This window comes from Pezoporus flaviventris, unplaced genomic scaffold, assembly GCF_033815535.1.
Source record: "Pezoporus flaviventris isolate CSIRO_AGI_PZ_B2104156 unplaced genomic scaffold, CSIRO_AGI_Pfla_v1 ptg000021l, whole genome shotgun sequence".
NCBI lineage: Eukaryota > Metazoa > Chordata > Aves > Psittaciformes > Psittacidae > Pezoporus > Pezoporus flaviventris.
In genome coordinates, this window is record NW_026892569.1 from 9,374,909 (window position 1) to 9,399,659 (window position 24,751).

The window sequence follows — 24,751 nt, forward strand, 5'->3', positions numbered from 1 at the left end:
TTACTGATATTAATAACCATGAAAGTAGAGCAGCCACTTGTATGTTGGTGAGTACTTCAGGTATAGTGGCAGATGATAGACGACCATATACTTACATATATCTAGCTTGAGGCAGTATTTTAGGAACATGTAACTGGAAAGAATTCTTACTTTCCAGTTTATAGAACCATACAAGGGGAAAAAAAACCCACTAAGACAACAAAAAAGCAACCCCACAACAGACAAAAAAACCCTCCAAAACAAACAGACAAACAAGAAAACCTGTAATTTGACTTAAATGTCATTGAAGATGATGCCAGTAACATTTTTGGGAAACACTGTGAAGAGAGGCTGAACTCGATGGAAGAATCAAATACTGCATTGTCTCCTCTTATCCTTTAGGATCTTCTTGAGTTCATGGAATCTTGACTTTAGTCCTGCAGGAGCAAGCTTTCTCCTGGTAAAGCGAGAGGCCACTTATCTAGGGCTGTGCATTGGATGTGTACTATAAGCATACCAAAAGAGATACATTGCCTTTAACGCTGGTCATAGCATTCAAGAGGGTGCGCATGCACTTCTCTGTAGTTTCTACACTCTTTCTTTGTGTTCCTTTTTGATGCTTGTGTTTGTAAATAGCAACCACTTGACAAGTCCCAGATGCTAAAGTGAGTGTCTGGTGATACAAATTGGATGTGTTACCTTTTAAGGCCCTGGATATCCTCATAGGAATCTTGTCAAAATGGTAGCTCATTATTTTGTTCGTACTTGTGCATTCGTGTTACCGAGCACAGGGAATGCTTTCCTTTTTCTTCATTTTATGATCAAAACATACAGTTAACTTTTTTAACTTGCCGCAGTAAAGACAACTTGCAGGTACTGCTGCATGTGGAAGAACTGGAACTGGAAGTTCTTCACAGCCAAGTTGAAGTACACAGCATCAACTCATCAGTAAAGCTTCCAGGCTCTGGAGATCTGAGAAGGCAGATCCATGCACTGATGCTTGAAGGCACTCTGGTTGTTTCCTTCCCTCAAAGTTTCTTAGGACAGTTTGCTTGGCTACTATAACATTAACCATTGAACTTAAATAATAATGAATCATCATGACTTGGTATTTGTTTCTTTTCAGTTACTCATGGATGTATAGTCTCCACAATCAAACTGTTTCTTCCAGATGGAATGGAAGCTCGATTGCGATCAGAGTAAGAATGAGTATCTATTCATATGCAGCAAAATTAAACTACTGTGTAATGAAGACTTGATGAATATTATGTTTGAAATCAGCATAGGAACAGTTTCTTTTCCCATTTTCACAGAAAGGAAGTAGCTGAGAGCATGGGTCTTTTTCAGGCATTATAAAAAAGAAATCTCATTTGCTTGTTGCTTTTAGAAATTAAGACAGCAATGAAAGATAAAGAAGTTCTTATCAAGTTGTGCTTTTCTGACTGGCTGTGGTTTGGGGTACTGGAATGGGTATTATAAACGGAAGAATATAGGGAAAAACAAAGCAAATGAGCAAATTATCCTTCACTCTTTTATGTGGGATTATTATTTTGGCTCCTTTAAATACACATAGACTCTACTAAAGTGAAGTTAATAGTATTTCTTTGTGTGTACATGTAACACTGTTTATAGTCTTCAGATAAGTAATGCAGTAACTGGTGCAGTTATTTAGTGTCACAATGAAAGAAAGCTTTGCTTGGCATGAGGGAAATAATCATAAAATATGATGGAATAATGTTTGTAAACTCAGATGAATATTGAGAGCGCTTTCTGTATATGTGTGCATGTTATGGAGCAAAAAATGTTTTGTTTCCACTAATAGAGTGCACATTACAAATTACATAATATTAATCTTCTTAATCATCTTTCAATCTTACCAATTGTGTGGTTTTTGACTGCTTATTTAAGCATTCTTTTAGCATTAGTATGCAGAAATATTTGCATGAAGCTTTCGGGTCTTTGCTTCTCAGAAGATAAGTCAAAGTATTGCAGGAAGTTTTCATTGTAATTGTTTTAGTAAGAAGTGTGAAAACATATGGTATTAAATGTTTTAGTCTGATGAAAATGTGCAAATATAAACCTTGTTCTAGTAAAAGCATACAAAATTCTGTAAGTTACCAAATATTATTTTATGCAGTTTGTTGAATTTGCACGAGTAATATATCCATATATTCATAGCTGTTGTTTTGTGCATGTGAATTGGTTTAAATCTTAACGAATCAGTTCTAAAAGAATCAAGTACTATATAGCTATTGAAATAAAAGTATAGACCTTGGATTTATAATCTGAAAACAGTTCTGTAACTTTGAAAATGTTGGTCAACATAGTATGAACTGGTTTTGCATGTTTATGTATCAAGTCTTCATTTTTATGTGACGAATAAACTTCAAAATACGAAGCATCTTGATTAAATGTGTTAGGGATCTAAATTATTTTTTTTAACTGCAGTTCTGCGCTTTGTGTTCACTTTTTTTTAACTTTTTTGCTTTTTTTTTTTCTTTTAGTGTTATCCATGCTCCATTACCAAGTCCTGTTGACAAGGTAATTCAGTAGTCTGCTGTGTTCTGCCTTATTCAGCCACATGCTGTTTTCTGGCATATTATAAAGATGAAGAAATAGAGGAATTTAGTTACATCTATATATGTTTTGCGGTACCTAGTTTTTACTAGTTTAGTATTTTGAGTGACATTTAAAGTAGAGAAGGTAATGCCGTGTTGCAGTGTACGTTTTAAGGTAGCTGAACTTGATCAGGAATTGGTTGTCTCTCTAGTCTCTAAGAAGAAGAATTAAATAGTTTCAACTCAGACTTCTAAACAATTCAGACTTCTGAACACAGGTTCGACTCAGACTTCTAAACATAAAGGGTGAAGTTCTGTGAAGCTAAGGAAACTTGTGAAGTCAGCAGTACGAGGAGTTAATAAGACACTGCATTTTAGTTGAGGTTTCAGAACAGCACATATATCTTGAATCGGGGACAAGGGCACGAATTCTGAGGACTGCAGGTATAAGTGCGAAAATCAGCTTCAAAATTATGTCAATGTAGGAAGAGCCTACAAGAATTAGTAAATAAATTTGTAGAAGAACCACCCCAAAACAATTCTTCTGTTCTCCCCAAGTCCAGAACAATTTGAGTTATGATTAAAGATAATATAAATAGTCCCCAAATCTGACATAGATACTTACAAAGGCAAATTATGAAGATGATGGTCAACAGGAAACGTGTTTGAAATGTGTGTGTGATAATGGCATTAAATTGGAAGAGGAGAGGCTTTATTTCCAATTCTGGAAGCCCCTAATTTCTGTTTGTCCGTGGGTTGAATGGCTTCACCTTTGCGCGCCTTGTTTTTTTTGTCAGTTTAATCTGGTCTGAAACAAAAGCCTTAAACTCTTTACATTTAGACATTTACACAGTGGGTCCTCAGTCCAGTTTTGGAAAGTCCTATCACAAACCAAGGAATAAACAGTAGCAGAACAATGAATGAATGAAAGTGTCATTATTAGACAATCTTAAATGTACCTTCATAACTGGATACTGAATTTTGCATTGAGTTTAATGAAAAATCCAAACCTGTTTTCATTCTTAAGTTCTCTTATTTTTCAGGTTGCTGCTAACACTCCCAGTATGTATTCTCAGGAATTGTTTCAGCTTTCACAGTATCTACAGGTAGGTTTTCTGTTGACAGTATTTACTTTGATGGAATACTCAGGTTTTGTTCAAAATAGAAATACTAGGCTCTTCATGTCTTAGCTTGCATTTTGTAAACCTGAACATTATAAGCATTTAACTACCTTTTCTGTAGTGAAATAATGTAAACCATATTGTAATTGGACATAGTATGGCTCTAGGTAAACTATGTTTTGCATGAGCAGTATAAATTATGACTTTGTTAAAAGAAGCATGTAAACTCATTTTGTTTTATAGAAGGTTCCCTGGATGGTATCTTATTTACTTTTCCTGTCCTTTCTCCTCTCCTGCCTTGCTGTCCCTGATTTTCTTTTGCCCACAATATTTTTGTTATCATCCATTGCTATGAGATGTACTATGTATGTGTATAAAAGCTTTGATAGAATGAAAGAAAGGCAAAACAAGAGGTCATTCTGTGTGACAAAAATCAGTTTGCTTCTGTGAAGATAATTCCTTGGTGTGAATATTTTTGTCCCTGTATCTATAAGAAATTATAAAGGAGGGGACAGTGCTGGCAGCTCTTCTTCCTCATTGGCATCACCAACCCTTCTGTGCCTGCTCCTTTTTCAGTTTAAACAGGTGTGCTTTTTCCTAAGATTTCATGTCACAAAAGGGTTAGACAGCAGAAGGACACATATTAAAGTGTTTGCTAATATGTGTAAGTAAACTCTCTAGGCAAGATCATAAAATCAGCTTTCTGGAAAGTATATGAAAAAATCTTCCTGGTACATTCTATTTAGGTTTAATTTATGTATAGTTCTGCTGATTTATTTTAGCCATTCGTATTTGGTAATGGCAATTTTTATTAGTTCACATCAGTGATGAGACTTTTGAAACAGCTAGTAACTTCATACATACTTGCTGACTTAGCAGGAAGCAGCTCCAGCAGATGCTTTTTCTTGGGAGGCCGAATACATACTTGCTCATCAATCTGTTCATTTTTCGTATCCTGGAATTGTTATATGAAGATGCTCTTCAATCATACTGCCATAAAGCAAGCATCAAACAAAAACAGTTCTTGCTTGGCATTTTTCTATTGTGACCTTATTTGAGGATGCACAGCTCACTCACTGCGTGGGAGCTGCCAAGCTGGCTTTTGGTGTTTACAATTTTGTTACTCAAACTGATGAAAGTCAAAGTGTTTTTAAGTCCTGGAAAGAATAACTTGTTACAGTGTGTACTCAGCGTGTGCAGTTTATGCATGAAAAATGAAGGTTTTCAGGAACCTGAGGTTATATGATAACATTTTCTAATTAAAATATCCAAATAAATGTGTGTTGGTATGGGATTATTATAGTTTTAAGTATGTGACAATGTTTGCTACTCACACTTTCTTTTTTTTTTCTTTGTACTTTAGTATCTCTTCTGTTGCTTCTCTTTTCCTTAGTTTTTCCAATTGAACTCACTGGTACTCTGCTCTCTTCATAGGAAGCCTTACATCGGGAACAAATGTTGGAACAAAAGTTGGCAACACTTCAGCGACTACTTGCTGTCACACAAGAAGCTTCAGATACTAGTTGGCAGGTATCTGCAGGCATCTTTTTCCTCTGTGGACTGAAATATGCAGTGACATAAATTTCAACTATTAATTTACAAATGATGGAGGGGGGAGAGCAGCAGCAGAAGTAGAAAGTTTATGATGGTTCTCTTAAGCTGTGTAAAAGAGACTGTTTAATAAATTCGGTTCATGTGCCAGTTTGAAATAACTATTAATAGTGAGTACTCCAACAGAATTAAAGTCTTAAAGCAGAACTCTACTGGAAGTACCTAAAGCATATGTTAATACTAAGGTAATACTTCTTTTCTGCTAGGCTTTAATAGATGAAGACAGGCTGCTATCAAGATTAGAGGTTATGGGAAATCAGTTACAGGCATGTTCAAAGGTAAGTAGTTCACCTTAAGTTGAATGTTAGGAATGCTGAAAAATAGCTCTGTTGAAGTGTTTTGCAATTAGGTGGTTGTAGGAAAGCAGTCAGAAGATGAAATTTCTGAAATGAGCCAGTGTTTATTTGGATAATCTATATAGCATGAAAGCTGTAGATCTGTTCTATATTTCATGGAATCACTTTAAATCTAGATAAATGGCTATTTTTCAGCATTTTTTTAGCCCAGTTTGATTTCTTTCATATCTAGATATAAGAATGTATGTAATGAAAAACAGTAGAGGAATTTCTGTCATTGGTGAGAAGCAGCCATCCTGTCCTGTTTCCTTTCCTGTGGATGGCCCTTTCCAAACAGGGATTTGAAAAAAGGTATTATCAGTGTGCTGTCTGATATTCAGAGACAGAGTAACAATTGTGCCATACCGTGATTGTTGTTTAGGCCACCTATGCCTGCCCTGAATTTTTATTTTAATTGTATTTTACTTTTAATTCCTCTCAACTACCTACATCACGAGAATTTTTTTCTGCAGGTCCTGTTTGAGGTCTTTCAGATAAGACCTCTTAGGTTTCTGGTTTGTCAAACTGTAGGTCTCCGAGGCTTGATGCTGTCTTAGCAGTGTCCAGAAAACCTCCATAGTTTTCTTGTAATCGCAGGTGACCATTCAATGTGTGCTGCTGTATATGCACTTCAAAAAACAGCTGGTTTACGCCCAGCAATGTCAAGAATCTTTGATCACTGATTTGTCCATGACAGTTTTTCCATCTACCAGAAACTGCTAAACATTTTGGAACAGAACAGGTCTTACCACAATCTAATATATTTAATCAGCAAAATACTTATTTATGTCCTATCTTTATATCTGAATTGTTTTATACATACAGAATCAAACAGAAGACAGTATACGAAAAGAGCTTATAGCATTACAAGAAGACAAACACAACTATGAGACAACAGCCAAAGAGTCCCTGAGGCGGGTCCTTCAGGAGAAAATTGAAGTGGTCAGAAAACTGTCTGAAGTGGAGGTACTAAAGTTTCATGCCTTGTCTCCTGGAAGCGCTGAAATAGTTAGAACTGCTGCTGCTTAGATCCGTGTCTTGTTTCCTGTAATATTCCAGTATTTGTTGTGTTGTGGCATTTTCAGTATATTAAGTAGTAGTGTTTATTTCTCCTATCGAACAATGCTTGGATTGTTAAAGTTAATGAGAAACTATTCTTGGAACTCCTACTTTTTCTGCCAGATTTCAGAATTCATGAAGTTGCACTATGTGTGGGAAATAAGTGAGAGGAAATGATATCCACTCATATAAATTACACTTAAGAATGAGTTTTTGAGATTACAAAGTGTTGAACACTTTCTTCAAAGAAAATTTCTGCCCCTATAATGTTTTTCATCACTATCTTTTCTTTTCTCTTGCCGTTATAATTATTTGCTGTGTTCCCTTAGGTCAAGAAATATCTTACAATTAAGTGCACAAAGTCTCTACCCTTGTCATGTTTTTAGAGAATGCAGTGCATATACTGCTGTAGTGAATAACCTCATGAGATTTCAGTTAAATACACCGTTTCGTGTTGTAATAGTTCTCGGCAGGTTTGTTAATGGTTGGAGTCTTATGTTGACTACTTCTCCTTTTCAGTCCTATACTAGGAGAAGAATCTTATGACCTATTCTACTGTTTCCTCTTTCCTTTGAGTCTTGGAGGAGAAATATTAATTTAACTTTACTACGGGATTTGCTTGAGTGCTTCCTGCCACATAATATTCTCTCCATGCAGAAGAATCATTGGCTGCTGATTGAGAGTTGTCCTTTAATAGTTTTGAATGCGCTTTTGTGTAAAGGTGTTTTGGTCATAAATGAGAACCAAGTCAGAGCTTGTTACCAAAAGAAGAAAGAAAACCCAAACACAAATGAAAACACGTTGTATGACTGAAGAAAGAAATTTTGAGCTGTGAGGAGGAAACTCTATACCATTTAGTTGTGCTGTAGTCACCCACTGTTGCAAACTTCTGGAGCATTCCTTGCCTCCTGAAGACCCAGCTGTGCCTCTTCAGTAAGGAGATCTTAGCTTAGACTCTACATTACAGAGTACAGAAAAAGGTTTAGTCGCTTCCTTGGAGCCATTTGGCTTTTATGATGTGTTAAATCTTCTTTCGCTGGGTGACAGGTGCGATGAAATCTATTGGTTACATTGAATTACAAGATGTTATAAAATTCTCACAGATTAGCATAAAACAGAATGGGGGAGATCACACAGTTCCTTATACCTGTTGATCACAATTAATTATATACCATACTGTGGCAGTTTTGGTTGGTGTTTTTTTACACATGCCTGAAGCCAATATATTTTCACATAATGTGTTTTTAAAGTAGAACATTACAAAGGTTTGTGTAGATAGCATTTTCGCCGGGACTTGATGTGCTTGTTTAGCCCTACTGATTAGGAACCAAGCAGTTAAATGTGATTAGTTCAATACACTGTTTGGGGAAAAAAAGATCAATTTCAGTGTTTGGTAGATTATTAGTCTCTATTTTTTTATTTATTGCATAATAATTCTCTCTTACAGCGAAGTTTAAGTAATACAGAAGATGAATGTACTCACCTGAAAGAAATGAATGAGCGGACTCAGGAAGAATTAAGAGAATTAGCTAATAAATACAATGGAGCTGTAAATGAAATTAAAGATCTTTCTGACAAGCTAAAGGTAATGACAGAACTTTGTGACTTAATGATGCTGTAGTGCGTGGAGCAAATAAATGCAATTTAATTTCTAATGTACCTATCAAAGATTAAAAAACTTTAAACAACAGGTTAATGGAAGAAAGATGCATATTGTCTTTTACATAATCTTTGGGTTTACATTTCATGTACTTGAAACTATCATCAGTTAAGTAATTTGTTAAAAAGATTTCCCTTTTTGTTCACTTTGAAAGTTGCCATGTCTTTGGGGCTGCAATGTATTTTAATACAAAGTTATATATGGTGTAAAATTAAATTTAGCTGCTTTTATACAGACAAATAATTTTCAACCTAAAAATCTTAGAGTTAATGAGAATGAAATCAATTCCTTTACATGTTAATTTTGATTTGTTTGGGGATTTTTAAAATGTGTTTTGAGCAGGTAGCAGAAGGAAGACAAGAAGAAATCCAACAGAAAGGACTGGCTGAGAAAAAAGAGTTGCAGCATAAAATAGATGAAATGGAAGAGAGAGAGCAAGAGCTTCAAGCAAAAATAGAAGCTTTGCAGGCTGACAATGACTTCACCAATGAGCGGCTAACTGCTTTACAAGGTTAGTGATTAGTGGGGAAGAAACTTTGATTATTTGTTTTTCTTTTAATCTGTGAAATATCTTTTTCTTGGACTTCTGTTTACAGTACGGTTAGAGCATCTTCAAGAGAAAACACTTAAAGAACACAACAGCTTAGGTAGGTGTGATCAGTTTCTTGTTTCAAGCTGGTTTCCAGATTTTCTGTTCAATTACTATCATTATTATGATCTTGTAGTCTAGGTGTCTGGGGAAAGATTAACGTTTTAGTGTTCCCCCAGTAGTGCGGCGTTCCTGGTATCGGTTGAAAACGTTTGGAAGACGTGTGGCCGCAGCAGAATGCCAGTAGAGGGCACTGCTGCTGTGGGTGTCCACAATTGTGGTTCATTGCTCAGTTTAGAGCTGTTTGAGCCTTCTCAGCTCCAACCTTTTGAAAGCTTTATATACATATATATATAAAAGGATTTTTTAAATATATATGTAATAGACAGTAATTCCTTGTATGATAGTAACCTCTTGCGTGTTTGAACAAACAGGAACATATCCTGTAGTGCAAAGGAAAACAAATTCTGCCTGTTTCGTTTGATTAGGTTAGATACCTAGAAGGAAAAGGTAGTATGAAAAGCCAGATGCTTTTCACAATTGTGTATTTATAAAGAAGCGAAACCCAAAACATTTTGCTTGGTTCCAGAAATAATACCCTTTCTTAATCCTAGGCATACAAGTTGATGACTTCATACCTAAAATTAATGGGAGCACAGAGAAAGGTAGTGTATCTTAAGGCTACCTTTTGTCTTATGGGTAATGTTTGAAGTTGAACAAATTCAAAATGTTCTCTGAAGTTTTACTTTCAATTATATTCTCTTGAAAAATGGAATTGAATTTGTCCACTCCTCTGACCAGCAGTTTTTGCTTAGACTTTCAGTCTGGGTGTTTTCAGAAAATTCTGTACAATGTAACAAACCAACTTGGAAGTCCTCTTTAGTTACCTGTTTTTGATGGGCGTTAACTGGATTCAGTAGAAGTCTGCTGAATGATGTCAGGCTTGTGACATGAGAAAGTGGAAAACTCATTGACTTTTATCCCTTTAATTTTACTTTTCCTTGCCACACAGACACACACCATTTTTCTAGTAAATTGGGTATGGTAAGTAAAGTTAACAAAACATATTTTTTCCTAACCATAACTTGCCAAAAAATGCAAGTATATGAAATACAGAAATAGCAGAAGCTAACTTTTTAAAAGAAAGCACTATCTTTTATGTTAAACAGGAATGAAAACAGATTGAACTGATTATTTTTTTTTTTTTAAAAAAAGCTTTTTTTAGTTAAAGCGAAGTATTTTAACTAATGTGTCTTAGCATACACTTGAAGTTTTCTTTAATAGAATTGTCTGTTAAGAATATGCCCAGTATCACGTATAGCAAAGGTTATTCCAGTTATGGTTCTAAATTCACTAAATTGTTCTATTGGTTAAGATATTTTTGTCCTTTTATGTCAGTTTATATTTTTCCCTTGATGTAACTTTCATGAGCATTCGCTGTGTCTTGCTGGCTAGTGAAAGCTCTGGGGAATGGTGCTAGTATTAGAAGGTTGGGGCACCTAAATAGAGAACTTGTAATTTCAACCAGTACAGTGTTTAAGGATTACTGTATACCTTTTTTAAACAAAATTTTACAACTGTCTATGCTCTAGCTCTTAGCTTTTGGTTTTTCTTTTAATTACAAATTAAGAGCTTCTTAACTAGGGAGACCAGTAGCAAAATAAAAAGTTAATCATGGCATAACTTTGCATCTAGTTCTTATTTGGAGCAGGAGGAGAGATTGTTAAACATTGAGAGGAACTGTACAAAAACTTCCACTTAATCTGAGTACCAGTTACTCCTTTATGTCCTAACATTTTAGACACTTAGTTATGATGTACGCTGATACTGGAAGCCAGGACGCTTAATATCTGTTTCCAGTTCTCTAGACTGCCATACTTAGGCTTTAGTTAGATTGATCCATCTTGCTGATAAATAATTTTTGGTTGGTAATAGTGTTAATGCTTGATAGAATGGTTAAGAAATAATTATTTATTTTTTTTTAATGTATTTTAAGTCTTCCACCCCACAAAAGAGTTAGCTTCTTTACAAAGCAAAACTGGGGTAATATATAGGGATATATTCTTCATTCTAATCATGTAAACCATAAAAAGATTTTGAAAGCTGGATTGTTAGAGGCTATTAGAAAAAAACATGCAATACTGGGAACAAAAGTAGTCTAGAGCTAAACTGAAACTTCAGGAAAAGCTTTCAAGCTCCAAGTGCAAATACATATAGTTTTATAGCAAAATAATTGATAACATCACACTAAATATGTTTTTTTTTAACAAACACTTTTTTAATGTGTTTTAAAGTTATTGGTAGGGATGTCCTGTTAGGTTTTTAAATACTGCTATCTCTTATCAGTCTGAGTTTGAAAACTGTCTGAAATACTATTTCAAAATTGAAATCATTATTTTGTGGTTGTAAAAAAAAAAATCATTGTATCACTGATACTTTTTGTCAAAGTTGAAGAAGCAATCTCTCTTTGACTTATTTTGGATTGCATAGACTAAGTGTCATCTGGGTGGATGCATGAAAATACAGGTTCCTCCATCCTATGAGTAACAGTAGAACTTATGAGTAACAGTAGAACTTATGAGTAACAGTAGAACTTGTGCTTAAACCTCGGAGTTTCAGGAAGCTGTCTGCCAATTTCTTCTTCTTTGTGAATATAGACAACATGTAACTGCTCATTCAAGTTGGCGTTCTGTGTGTTTATACAGTCTATCACCTTCTTCTGTCGCACACCTAACTTACTATTTTATTATTTTATATTTTAGTTTTCCATTATTATGCCTGTTGTACCACTTTCTTCTGCATCTCTGCTATACCTGGTCCATCCACATTTCCTTGGCAGTTTACAGCTTTTGGCCTCTGTTCTCTTCATGGTAGTCTATGCTTTTCTGTATCTTCTGTCCTTTAATCATATAATGACAGATGACATTCTCTGCCAGATTTTGTATTTGTCCTCTTGAAAGCAGCAGGAAGCAGTTACTGAGGGTTTTTTGCTGGGTAGTCTTGCATTATTTTAGATGAACTAAGACTTCACGGTGTATAACATGTTAAAGGCAGAAGCAGAAGTCAGAAAGTCAATTTGGTTTGTGCTGTGTAGCCTGTAGGGGAATAAAAGAAGGTTTCCTCTATTTGTATACAGAGGTATACATGCCTTCCTCCTCCCCCTGTCAGGGGAAAATGGTAAAATCACGTAAAATACTTTTTAAGGTTCCCTTTGTGTCTCTATTTCAAAACTTCAGGTCAGGTGCTCAAGGTATGTTTGTAGGCACACTACCTAGCTGCTGCAAGAGTAAGGATTTTACATTAGTTTTTTGCTGTGGCTGGCCATAACATTAAAAGAGCTGTACTCAGAGTAGAGGAACTAAGAACTCATGTTACAGTCTCTCTAGAGGCTTTTTATAATAAAGTGTTATTAAGATGGTGAGGGTCAGGCATTCATTTTCTCTCTTTGCACATATGAAAGTTCTGGTGCAGAAGAGAGTGACTTGCTTATACATCAGCCACTGATAAAGGTAGCGTACAACCGAGTTATTTCAGTAAGTGGTATGTTTCTCAGTGAGTTGCACCACACCTGGCTTTCATATTTAAGTTTTGTGAGCCATATATTGTGTAAAGAAAGATAGGAGAAATTTCTATACTGTCACTTAGAGGATCATATAAAAAGGCTTAAAAGAAAAAGTTTAAATATGGAAAATAAGTATTATAGCCATGGTGCTGTCTTTTAAAAGCCCTGCCCCTTGGGGTAGAAAAAAAGGTTGCTTTTTAGAGTGGCTTTGAAATATAGTAAAACATTACATAATGGATCTTAACAGCTAAGCTTGTGATAGCAAAAGGGAGTGGTTGAACAGTTTTGTTAGGATGTAACACGTTTTGACAGTTTGTATACTGAAAAGCAACATTTTCAGTTTGCTAGGCTCTTGAGGTCAAGGGATTTTTTAGAAGGGAAGCATTAGCACCTTTTTATGTGAAGAGATGCTAGATTCTGTTGGGAGTTGGGAGCTGAACAAGGTTATATATAGCAGGGCTTGGATAAAACTGGAAATTGAGCCCAGTTTTAGGATGTCTACTGAAGAACTGTCCTTTCAAATAATGTTATTTCTGTGCAGTGAAACTTTGTTTAAAAAACAAAGGGAGATACTCAGCAACACTGAAGATAAATGTTTTTAGTTTCAAGAGGGTATTAGGGAAGAGTAAGTATGAAGACTAAAGAGAAACTTCAGTGCCCTTTCAAAGCTAATAAAAGCTGCTGAAGAATATAGGTTAAGTAATGTTTTCTTAGTTCTTCAGTGCGTGGATTTGTTACTTATGTATGTCCAATTAGGAATTAAAACATAGGAGGAGGCTGGAGGCATCAGTGCTATAGAGTTGCATGTTTCAGAAGTGTAGCATCTTCTGTATGCTAAATTTGTTGTGATTTAAATATCACTTGTGTGTATTAATCTTTTTGCCAAAAATATGAAATTATCCATGGAATTTTAGTGGATGTTATTTGTTATCACCCAGTCTGAAAAAGCAATATACCAAATGCAGAACATTTGCACTTTTAATAATTGGTTCTTACTAACTTCTGTTGAATGAAGTTGGGGTTTTTAACATAGATTCTATTGAGATAAGGGGCTTCTTTTATGCTTAAGAACTGTGATTAGATTTTAGCATTTAAAAGTACCCCTTGAAAATGCAGTTGAAGTACTTCTGATCAGTTCAAAATAGTGATCTATTTCTTAGTATCACTCAGGCATCATTTCAGTTACATGTCTTGTCTGCTTGCATATTGACTTGGATTTCAAAAGTTCACTGTAAATAAGCAATTACAAATATTGTTAACATACCTTTCAAATTTTTTGTTGCATCAATTTGAAAAATGATAAGAAGATGTAAACTTAAGTGTTTCTTTCTTTACTAGAGCACTTTCTTTCAAAGAGTGGAGGGGTCTGCACTTTTATTCATCAGTTCATAGAATGTCAGAGTGAGTACAAGAGTGTTCATCACATTTGCTTTAAAAACAACAGAAAACCCAGAAAGGTTGGATAGAAATCACAATTTGTCACTACTATTTCAATATTTCTGTGGTAGCAGAAATTTTCTATGCATAGAATTGTGGCATTGGGATATTAAGCACATGCCTGTAGTAGTAGTAAGAGCTTATCTTTGCTCATGTGAAGCAATGATCACATTGTGTATTCTTGGCAGTTAATCAATTATTGTCCTCTGATCAATAAAGGGGTGGTAATGTTGCCACATGGTGATTAAAACTGAGTGTAATTTTTTATCCTGTTACAAATTAAGAAGTGAAAATTGTAATGCTGTCAGTTTAAGCAAACATCACAGGCAGCAGCAGGACAGAGATAAGGTAGTGATTCCTTTTCTTCATTCCGCATGCCTACAATTTATCTGATATTGCTTTACACAGTCTTCAAATTAATTGTTACAAAGAGCAAAAAGGAAAGCAAGACCTTAAATTTTATGTGGAAATCTAAGGTTCTTTTAAAAAAACAGAAAGCTAATATGCAATGCCAGTCTTTAGAAAGATGTGTTATTCTGGAATGAGAAATGTTTTTCAAAGAAAATAACTTTTGATAATGTGTAATGAATCTGCACAGTCGTAATGTCTGTAATTAAAGAAAAACTGAAGATGTTAATACTTTTTGTCCACTGAGAGAAAAATACCATTAGGATGAAGAGCAAAAAGTGCTATTTAACTTCAAAGGAAACTCCTTTGTAGCATAAGAATTGTGTTTTGACTTTACAGTTTACAGACTTTATGTACCTAGAGTTGAGCAGAGTGAAGTATTGATGAGCAGCAGTAAGACAGTATCTTTTTTTGACATGCTTATTGGACTCTTCCCTTTTAAGTTTCAATAAGGAAGTGTAACAGACTTAGCTGACTTTACTCCTTCTGATATGGGTTTCAGTGCTGCAAACTGAATGGCAGTTACTGCTAAAGGTTGTCTTCTGTTAGGCTGAAGTTTAAAATAATCTTAAATTTTGCAGTGATCTTGCATGAATGCTCTTTATTTGGTATCTAAAATGAACTGAAATTAAATGTTTGAGTAGAATTATTTTTTGTCTAGACTGACAATGAAGAGCACGCTGAGTGATGTTCAAATACAAATTGGTTGCCTAATTTCATTGTTTGGATTTTAGCTTAACCTATTTTAGCAAAACTTGTATTACTATCACCTCTGCAAACTAAATGTGAGCAGTCTTGTCAGTACTGAGAAGCAAAAGTTACCATTGGGATCTAGTAAAAGATTCTAACACGCAATTGAAGTACTAATAAGAGATTAAAGTAAAGATCAATTTACGTATGCCTTCCCTTTCTTGAGGGAGTGAAAGCTTGAGTAAAGACGCTGTAAGGCCTCAATTGAATCAGTTTTTGAAGAATGAATGCAACTTCAAAGGGTTCAGTATTCAGCATATTTTTGCAACAGAATAACTAGTTTACTATCTGATCAAGAACAAAAAGAGGTTCCAAGTCAGCAGATCATGTTTGTATTCCTGGACTGAAAGTTTACCTTTCCCAAATTCAAATACGTTTACTCAGGCCCCACAAAACCATGAGGTTAAACTGCAAACTGCAAGGCCTATTATTTTCATGTTATATATAAGAGCTACCCTTCAGCTGTACTCCTGCTCTTTGCTCTCTGCAGCAGTGAGGGTTGGAAACTAGTGGGGAGAAAAAGTATAGTTGCAGAGATCGCCAGGAAGTGGAGTTTTAAGACATGCTGCAAATAGTTACATGTAGAACGATATCATACAGATTGGCAGTATATGTAATTCATCACTTGATACTAAGCTTTTTTTGGCCCCAAGGTTTATGTACTGGGAGAGGAGCAGGTTTATTATTTAAAAAAATAATAATTCAATAAAACTCCCAGAAACAAAGAGTCACTCATTGAAGTAGTTTTATGTAGGGTGTACTGTTTTGTAATAGAAGTAGAGGAGTTAAAGCTGTAGGATCTACAAACCACAAGGGAAATCTAAAACAGAAGGAGAATTGAGACAACTATGTGGTTTGTTTAGAAGAGAAAGTTCTAACTTGTGCTGGTGCGGTGGGGAAAGTGCATGTCTCCATGGTTCTGGAGAAGCAGCTCTTAAATCGGGTAAGCACAAGCAGAGAAATGAGGAAAACCAGCTTGAATCAAGGAAGCGGGGTGTACGCAAGGTAACACAAGAAGTAAATTTAGATGATTAAACAGTATTCTGTATGAATAGTTGCTACAGAGATACAAGTCAATTGAAAGTGGTTATCAGGTAAGAGCAGTTAAAAGACCTTTCAAAGTAGTAGCGCTAGAATTTTTTTTTGGGGGGGAGAAACAACTAAGCACAGTCTTAGCTGCAGTGCAGCGCAAATGCTAAACTTTGGTAGTGTTGTTTGTAAAATCTGGCTTCTGTAGGTTTTTAAAGATATTTTTTATTTATTCCTATTTTTTAAGCAGAATATGGCTAACGATACCCGGTAATCTGTCCTTACCTACAACATCTGTAGAATGGTGTGAAAGTTTGCTCTCAATGATCTGGGAAGTCTGTTACTTTCTGATCATTACATGCAGTTCACGTGTTGCTCATTTCATCACTTTTTTTAGTAACCACTGATGAAAACCACTGACATCAACAGCAAAAGTCATGGTACTTCTTTTTGATTAGTACATGAATTACTACCAAAATGGTGATGGTGCATAGACGAGAAAGAGAGCTGGCTCCAGCAGGAGTCGTCTTTTATTTGCTTCCTTATTCTTCATTTTGTGATTGTTGCATTTATGATTTTAAATAAAAGTAAAATTTTTTTTTGCCTTTTTTTCTAAGTTTTTTTTTTAATTTAATTTCTTTATCTGAATTGCAATAGGTTTTGGATGGATTGAATGGCTATTATCAACTTTTTAATGAATTTATGACTTGCAGGTGGCAAGTAAAATTAAAGCTTCTTAGCATCACTTTGGTTCAGATGGTTTGAAATTTGTGTGTTGAAGGCCACGTTTCTTTTCACTGGTCTTAAAAACTGTCCTCTTTCAAAGACTGATTTGGTACAAAACCATAAATGTATTGTTACATTACACTTAGTCATAGGCAGCCTAAATCAAAAGGGAGTTCTTAAATTGAAAAGATAGGAAATGCCTAAAAACTTAAAGGAAAGCTGCCTTTGAACTGCATTCATCAGCAAAAAGAACCACAGACTATCTTAAAGATGAGCCAAAAGCTTAACGTCAAAGCAGATTGTTTTGGTAAAAATTACTATTTATGATACGTCAGTAACTCTTTGCTTTCTGTTAAGGAATGACTGGATAGCATGAAAGATTGAAATTGTTTGTTCCAGAAATTAAAGCTAAGATCCTCACCCCAATTTATATTTTGGTAGCTAAAAATGCACGTCTTAATTTGGGGAAAATGTAGATAGAGTAAGAAAAAAAACATGTTTATGAAGTTTTCTGAAATAGTAACATGAAAAGATGCAGAGTTCTGAAAAAGGGGAGTTTAAAAGATAGAATCATAGAATCATAGAATTGTTAAGGTAGGAAAGGACCTTAAGATCATCTAGTTCCAACCCCCCTGCCGTGGGCAGGGACATCTCACGCTAAATCATATCACCCAAGGCCTCGTCCAACCTGGTGTTGAACACTGCCAGGGATGGAGCATTCACAACCTCCCTGGGCAACCTATTCCAGTGCCATAAATGTACATCTGCTTTTACTTTTTCTCTGGATTCTGCCAATTTTAGTGACTTAGGGTGCAGTGCTGAATAAGATTGTATGTAGTTCAATGACATCAGTCATCCAGGTGTCTGTTTATTACAGAAATATCCATGGGAATGGTGAAATTAACAAATTTATTAGCTTTGAAATACACTCATGGTAATATGTTAAAATACAGGGAATGGTTATTTGTTTGGTACATTAGGAGAGATGTTGGCCACCAACTGAAAAATACTGGCTCTGCCAGCTTTGGGTCACACTGGACAAGGGGACTTGTGTGTTACTGCTGAAGTTCTTTGCTGAAGAAATAGTGTCAAGAAGAAAACTTTTGTACAATTGTTGAAATTCATAACGGCCATTAGAAACCAGTAAAGCCACCAAAATTTGTCTGCAGATTTTTTTTAGTCATACAATTGACAACCCTTAAAATGTAAAGAGATGATTTGGAAACCCATCCTTAAAATGTAAAGAGGTGGTTTGGAAAACCATCTGGGTCAAGAAGCCTATAGTTTCTTTGTCTTGTACTAGAATTATTCTGATTTTAACAGTTACTGAATTATGAAAACCCCAAGATCCGTCAATTCTAATAATCACTCTTCTTCTGTGAAGTGATTCTAGAAGCTCATTTTAAGCTAACAGTGTAGCATAGATGAAGTGTTACCCTTCAGATCAAGCAGCTGATAGCTACACTGAGTGTAGGGTTTTTGCATTCACCTCATTTTTTCAGACATAAGGGCAGAATTCCTTAGCTGCTTTGTTGTTTCCATTCTCCCCACCCCCCTTCCAGCCTCAGCTGAGTCCTGGAATAATCACATATGCGGAGTTTTGTTTGGATATTTTTATTTTTTAAGTGGAAGAGGGCTCATGGTATCACTCAGTAACTCCTCACTTGTGGCTGCAGTAACTTGATTCTCTCTGCGATGCCTTCCTCAATCTAGGCACAGTGACTTTCACCACCTCTGATGAACTTGAGGCTGTTCTGAACTTAGATGATGAGTGATCTCCGGCAGTTGCTTGAGATCTGAAGCCAGTCCTGAAAATCCAGTTTGCTGTTCAGTGCATTTCTGAAACAGTTATTTGTAAAAAGTTATAGGAATGCAGTACAGTATTTGTAGATGTATAAAGTAGATGAAGAAAATAATAGCTCTTTTAGGCTGGTTTGTCTGGCTGTGGGGTAAGGAAGGGGACAGAACAAGCTTTTGGCCATTCAAACCCTTCTTCAGACTTCGGGAGGGTTTTGTCTGAAAACGTTTCTGCTGTCTGGAGCTGAAAAAGATACCTCCCTGCAATTCCTGTCCTGCCTCTGTCCTTAGATTGTAATGGTTACAGCACCATGCTATTGGAGGAGTGCAGAGACTTCTTAATCATCAGAGAAACTTGCAGCTGCAATCATTTTTTTGATTCAAAATTTGAAAAGGTTTTACTGTCATCCAGCTTCCTTAATCTGAACTCTTTGTGCTGCTCTTGCAGTCTCCTCGGCGTCTGTTACCTGTTAATAGCACGGGGAGTAGCCAGTAAACTCAGTTCCCTGCCTGATGATTGAGAATCTGGCAGAGAGGGCACAGCGGGAGGCAGAAGCAACTTTAAACTGGGTGCTTCAGTGGGTGTTAACAGCTTTCAACATTGTCTGAATTGCAGGGTCTACTTCGTAGAAACTGATGATGTGATCTGGAAGATATGTGACCCTTGATAATTTTGCATGTTGGCATTGCTGGCTCATTCTTAAGGAATTTGAAATAATGACATCTCTGAAAAAGAAATTAACTACTGTTTTAATAGTTCTTTTAGAGTCTTTGATTAGTCTAAATCAGTTCTTCCCTTGGTCTTACTGTCTGTCTTCATGTCCTTCCTGGAGATAGGATGACATTAGCAGTCTAGTCTCAAAATCTGTGGTTTAGGTTTTTATACACCTGGCATACATGAATAGGCTTCCCTGTCAATGTTACCTGTAAGCTCAATTTTGTCAACCTGAATGTGGAATTGTGTGCAGCTCTCTGAAAGTTTTAAGCTTAGAAGGGCTGTTCCTGTGTATCTTTCATAGGCAGTTGTGATGTGAAGTGAGCCTCAGTTGCTGTATTACTGTGGCATATTTCTAGATTTCTGCTGTGTCAGGTAGATATCTATTTCAGGCAACCAGCTCTTGGAATTCCTTTATTGATAACTTGAGAAATGTATTAATTATTTAGTGCTCCCAGTTAGAGTTAAAAAAAAAAAAACTCATAAAAATGAATTTTCCTAACTTCTCATTAGTGAGCTGAAGCATTAGTAATGTAAGTTAATAAATTGCAGAAGAAATAATTATGCACTGTATAACAAAGTTCCAGTAGCCTTGTGTGCTCTGTTTCATTATTCCATGCCAGAATAAAGTTTTTGTTCAAGCCCGAGTAGGAAGTAATATTATCAGGTTTTAATTTGGTCATGGAATGTAGTCTACATAGATGCGTGCAGAGCTTTTGCTTGCTTAATTTGAGCTTGGAAGTAACACTTATTTTGTTTGGCAGACAAGATCATAGACGAAGGACATCTAACCAAAGTGGAAGAAACAAAGCTTTTGAAAGGTTAGACTTCTGGATTCTCTGACTGTTTCTTGAAGCATGTTTTTTTTGTGTCACTTCAGTGCATGTTCTGTGTTAAACTAGCAGTTGGAGTTTTGTTGAATAATCACATGAGAAAAAACAAAAATCGATAAAGGGGAGGTTTCTTCTTTACTGAACTTAGCTTCATATACTACCTGTAGGGTAAAAGGATTTAAAGGAAGTGATTTTTGAACACTGAGTGCATGAAATGAAAGTCTCGGTTTTAACTGAGTTCTTACCTGAACGTGCATTAAGAAAAATAATAATGATTTTCATAAATGGATTTAAATCTTTAGTGTCTGTATAAATGTCAAATGGGTTTTTGGTTTTATTTCGGACTAAATAGAAATAATGCTTGGTCTCACTTTAAGCTTTAAGTTAAAGTGTGTTTTCATTTGACTTTTTTCTAACTTACACCTTCATAACTTTAAAATAACCATTATCTCAAAAATGTGCCTTTTCCAAGTGAAATATATCTGTGCATCTCTTAACTCTTTTCTGTAAAAGAAACCCTAAGTGAAATACAAGGAGCTAATTAAAAAAGATTTATCTTGTCAAGGAACAGTCATCCTTATCTCGCAGTGCCAAAATCAGGAATGCTGCCGTGTGCAGATCAGTATTTCCCATGTGCCTAATATTGTAGGTTGTTTGCACTTGTAGGCTGACTCCATTTCTGTAGCATTTATTAATGTCTAGACACACTAACTCATTTCTTTACCCTCTGTCCTTCTGCAAAGTGTTCCTGTATTGAGTAAATCCTGCCTTGTTAAAAGTTCTATTTTGGAGACGCTTCAGTTTATCTTCTGTCGCCTTAATGTGTGATATTGCACCTTTAATTTGTTTCTATATGTAAGCTATAGACAACGTGCCATATTTGGCAGAAGAATGCATGCTATAACTGTAACGTAACACTTGCATGCCAATTATCTTGCAAGGCGGTGAGCTATTTTTAGTGTTTGTTAATATATTCTAACTCATCAAGTAAGTATGATGTCAACATGTTTTAATATACTTCGGCATTTTGGCTATATTTATTCAACCTAGTTTTATTATGGGAAATATGGACATCTGCTGTGAAATAATATAGTACAGGAAAGAGTTTTGTGCTTATGACTCTGGTTCCAGAATAGGAAGCAAGTTTATAAATCACTTCTCTTTTTGACTTCTGCTGTTTCAAATACAGACACTGATGCATCTTTGCTCTGGTGCCTGATCTTGTTCCTTGTTTCAGGGATAGGAGGATAGGAGGGAGGGAGAAGCTGGTGTAACCAAGGGTGGGTGGGAGGGGAGTACGAGAGGGAGGTGGAGGGGGGAGAGAGAATTAAATCAGCAGTTGGAACTTGCTCTGTTCCTCCCATTTTGCACAGAGCAGGAAAGCTCGTTTCCATGTATGACCAGATATGGTAAAGTTAGTTGGATACACACAGTGCTCAGCTTGGCACTTCTGGATCGGCCACTAACATAAGCGACATGGGTGAGGCTTTTAGGATGAAATTTTCTTAATATTTTTAAAAGAATTTATTTCTTGGATTAGCGATTATTATGGTTGTAATGGCAGTCTTGTGAGCTTGATTCTTTGGTGTATGTATAATGTTTTGTGTTGTAGCATCTTCAGATATTAGTTAAAACCCTTATTCCTTAAAATAGGGAAGTGCTTTCTTTGTTTTAGCAAAGAGCCACCCTAAACATCAGGTTTTTAACTAGTCCTGTCGTTATGAGCTTTGAAGGCTGCTGAAGTCATAAGAGAGATGTTTGGAATAGCTGCCAGGTCTGAACCTCTATTATGCATTAAATGTATGGATGCTTTACCCTACTTCTTCTCCAGCGATTTCGGTTCCATTAGGGTAGAAAGTTTGGCTCTCAGTGAGGTGCTTGGTTTGTATTTGCCACCATCTGCTTCATGTACAAGTGGATGTTACTCTGGCACAGAGAAATAGAAAAAATTTCCTGTTAGGTGAAAGATTTATCTTCTTACTAACCTCTGTGATTTGTCGTCTTGCTCATTTCCCTGTGCAGGTGCACAGGTCATCTTCAGTTTCCACTTTTCTCATTTTGGGGATGTTCAGTTTGTTCTCTTGTTACTTGAAAAAATAATTAACACAAGCTTTCTCATTACTCCTGTTTTTACATCTTTCCATGTACTAATTCTGCTGGTATAACACACTTGATTTATTTATTGCTGTGTATCTTTCTTCCTGTGTCCTAGTACTTTTTTGTTGCATCTACAGTATCTGTCTGCATGTGAAGAAATTATTCGTGTTCATTGTGCTTTTCTGAATGTATGGTAAAAGTCTGTAAACTGGGAAAGTTGTAATGATGCCTTTTTATGTCTATATCTGTGTATCTCTGCCTGGAATTTGAGACTCTCTTAATCCTTGGGTGGGCAGTGATGCTGTCAAACTAAGGCTCTGAGGTGTCAGCGAAGAAAGACTTCATTCTGTGTAACCTCAGCTGCACGTTGGTGACATGGTTCCTTGCTGACAGACTTACTGGGTTTGCCCACACGAGCGATGGTGTGCCTTCTCTGAGTCAGGGATAATTTTGTATGGGAAAGGATGCACTGGTATAATTAAATCCCCTCTCCTTTTGAAAATGTCTGGTCTCAGTTAAAAATCTAGAACTGGTTAAGTGAACACAAACCAAAACCAACTGTGTGGCTTCACTAAACTGCATGTAATAATGTGGTGAATTGTGTATTAACAACTATTTCATGGAGGTAGTTTTTGGTGGAAAGGACAAAGAATGCGTTCTCTTAATAAAATTAAAACTGAAAATTCTGTCTAGAAATTAGTGTATTTAGACTTCTGTGATTCCCTACTGGTTCATGCTACAATTTCTTTTAACAGTACGGTATATACAAGAGTTTTTGCTATTATTTTATTTATCAAAAATACTGAAGCACAGCTTTGTTCTTAACGCCAGTTTCTTTCTGACCTCTTACAGTATCTGCATTGTTCTAGGAGTTTTTTTCTTATTTGTTCCCTGAGTGAATCAGCTTTTGCACAGAGTTCCAGCTGGCAAGAATACAGCCTTGACAAAATTTTCAAGCTGTGCATGAGGCAGTTGCATGCCCTGTTAGATGCTAGGCTAGATTAAGGACTTCAGTGATGCTGAATCCATTTTAGCCCAGACTTACAAAGAAATAAGCAACCACCAGGTTTTTAAGTGTTTCTTCAACAAAGTTGGTTTTTTTTTTTTGTCATTTAACAGTGCTTAGATAGATATAGAGAAGAAATTACAATAATTACAATTAAGAGACTGAACAAAGGTTTTACTGATTGCAGTTGATTTTTCTTGTCTCTTGCAGAGAATCAAGCAAGAGTAAAAGAATCTGATTTGTCAGACACTCTTAGTCCAAGCAAGGAAAAAAGCAGTGACGACACTACAGGTAAGTATTTAACTGAGGTTCTTGTAATGTCTAACTTGTTTTAAGGAAATAACTTATTCACAAGCATTTTCTAAAAGAGCAGAGAAGGTATATTATGCAGAGCCAGATACAAGCTTAGAGCAGCATTATCTATTTTGCAAGTTCCTAATCAACTGTTGTAAAGTGAGAAGAATATAGAAGCTTCTCTTTGCTTGAAGAATGCGTATATGAAAACCATCTGCAGTCTACCTGCTCTCTGAAAGGTGTGGGGTTTGGTTTATTTTTAGATGCCCAAATGGATGACCAAGATCTAAATGAACCTATTGCCAAAGTAGCTCTTCTGAAAGGTAAACAAATCTGTATTTGTAACTCTAGATGCAGAATCTATGTGTGTGTATATAGATATATATTTGTCTACCTGGCTTTTATCAAATATGTATTGAAGTAGAGCGCTGAGATTCAAATGTTTTAATCATCGCAGTATGGAAGAGTTGCATTTAATATCAATAATGATTCCTTTGGGTGTTGTGATATAAAAGCATACTTCTGAATGTTAGTATAGAAATAACTTACACATAAATCTGGTTTCTGCACTCAGCAACACTGTTTTAGGAACATACATGAATAACCTAAGGGAGAGTTGAGAAATAGTTTCAGCATGCACTTATGTTAGGGCACCTAGCTGTGTGGAGGAGTGATTCTCCCATCACTGACATGTTTTAAGCATTACCAAATTTTATAACATTTACGTTTTCTTCCATCACTGTCACAAATGTTTCTGTTGTTTTGCACCTGATGGGTTACAAAGAAAATCTAAAATCTTTTTCTGGTTAACACAATCAAGATTTGAATTTCCTGTTGTAACTGTATTTAGAATGATGATTGAATCTTAGCTTTGAGCTTCATAGCTATAAAATTAAATCTATTACTGCTCTTTGCACTGAAGGCATATACTGCAAACTGGATGAGCAACCTAATATTTACATATGGATTAGCTGAAAAAAATTGTGAGATATTAATTAGTTGTTGCGTTTAGCATACTGAAAATTAGTTTTATGCTTTTTGTACAATTAGACATCTGAAAAGATCTGTAAAACAATTCTTACATTTGTATCACAAGTAAGAAGAATTTCACAGTTCTTCATGGTTCAGAAAGACATTAAACCACAATGAAACTTGAGACCTGTAAAAGATTGGTTTTTCAGTAAT

At 35.7% G+C, this 24,751-nt stretch overlaps 1 protein-coding gene across 43 annotated transcripts in view; it reads left to right on the forward strand.

Annotated features, from left to right (window-relative positions):
* The window catches only part of SLMAP (sarcolemma associated protein), an 83,479-nt gene that overhangs the window by 38,012 nt on the left and 20,716 nt on the right, over positions 1 to 24,751 (forward strand). For 7 of the 43 annotated variants that reach the window (XM_061455916.1, XM_061455918.1, XM_061455942.1 and 4 more), the window contains 14 exons: positions 1,106 to 1,178; positions 2,484 to 2,520; positions 3,581 to 3,643; positions 5,093 to 5,188; positions 5,476 to 5,547; positions 6,430 to 6,570; positions 8,111 to 8,248; positions 8,666 to 8,834; positions 8,920 to 8,970; positions 9,527 to 9,577; positions 13,813 to 13,875; positions 20,101 to 20,157; positions 23,483 to 23,563; positions 23,830 to 23,889. In XM_061455916.1, the coding sequence (XP_061311900.1) occupies positions 1,106 to 1,178; positions 2,484 to 2,520; positions 3,581 to 3,643; positions 5,093 to 5,188; positions 5,476 to 5,547; positions 6,430 to 6,570; positions 8,111 to 8,248; positions 8,666 to 8,834; positions 8,920 to 8,970; positions 9,527 to 9,577; positions 13,813 to 13,875; positions 20,101 to 20,157; positions 23,483 to 23,563; positions 23,830 to 23,889 (1,152 nt within the window). Of the gene's footprint in view, positions 1 to 1,105; positions 1,179 to 2,483; positions 2,521 to 3,580; positions 3,644 to 5,092; positions 5,189 to 5,475; positions 5,548 to 6,429; positions 6,571 to 8,110; positions 8,249 to 8,665; positions 8,835 to 8,919; positions 8,971 to 9,526; positions 9,578 to 13,812; positions 13,876 to 20,100; positions 20,158 to 21,521; positions 21,650 to 23,482; positions 23,564 to 23,829; positions 23,890 to 24,751 lie in introns of those variants that run through there. The other 36 variants (XM_061455920.1, XM_061455952.1, XM_061455926.1 and 33 more) reach the window with 19 other exon arrangements.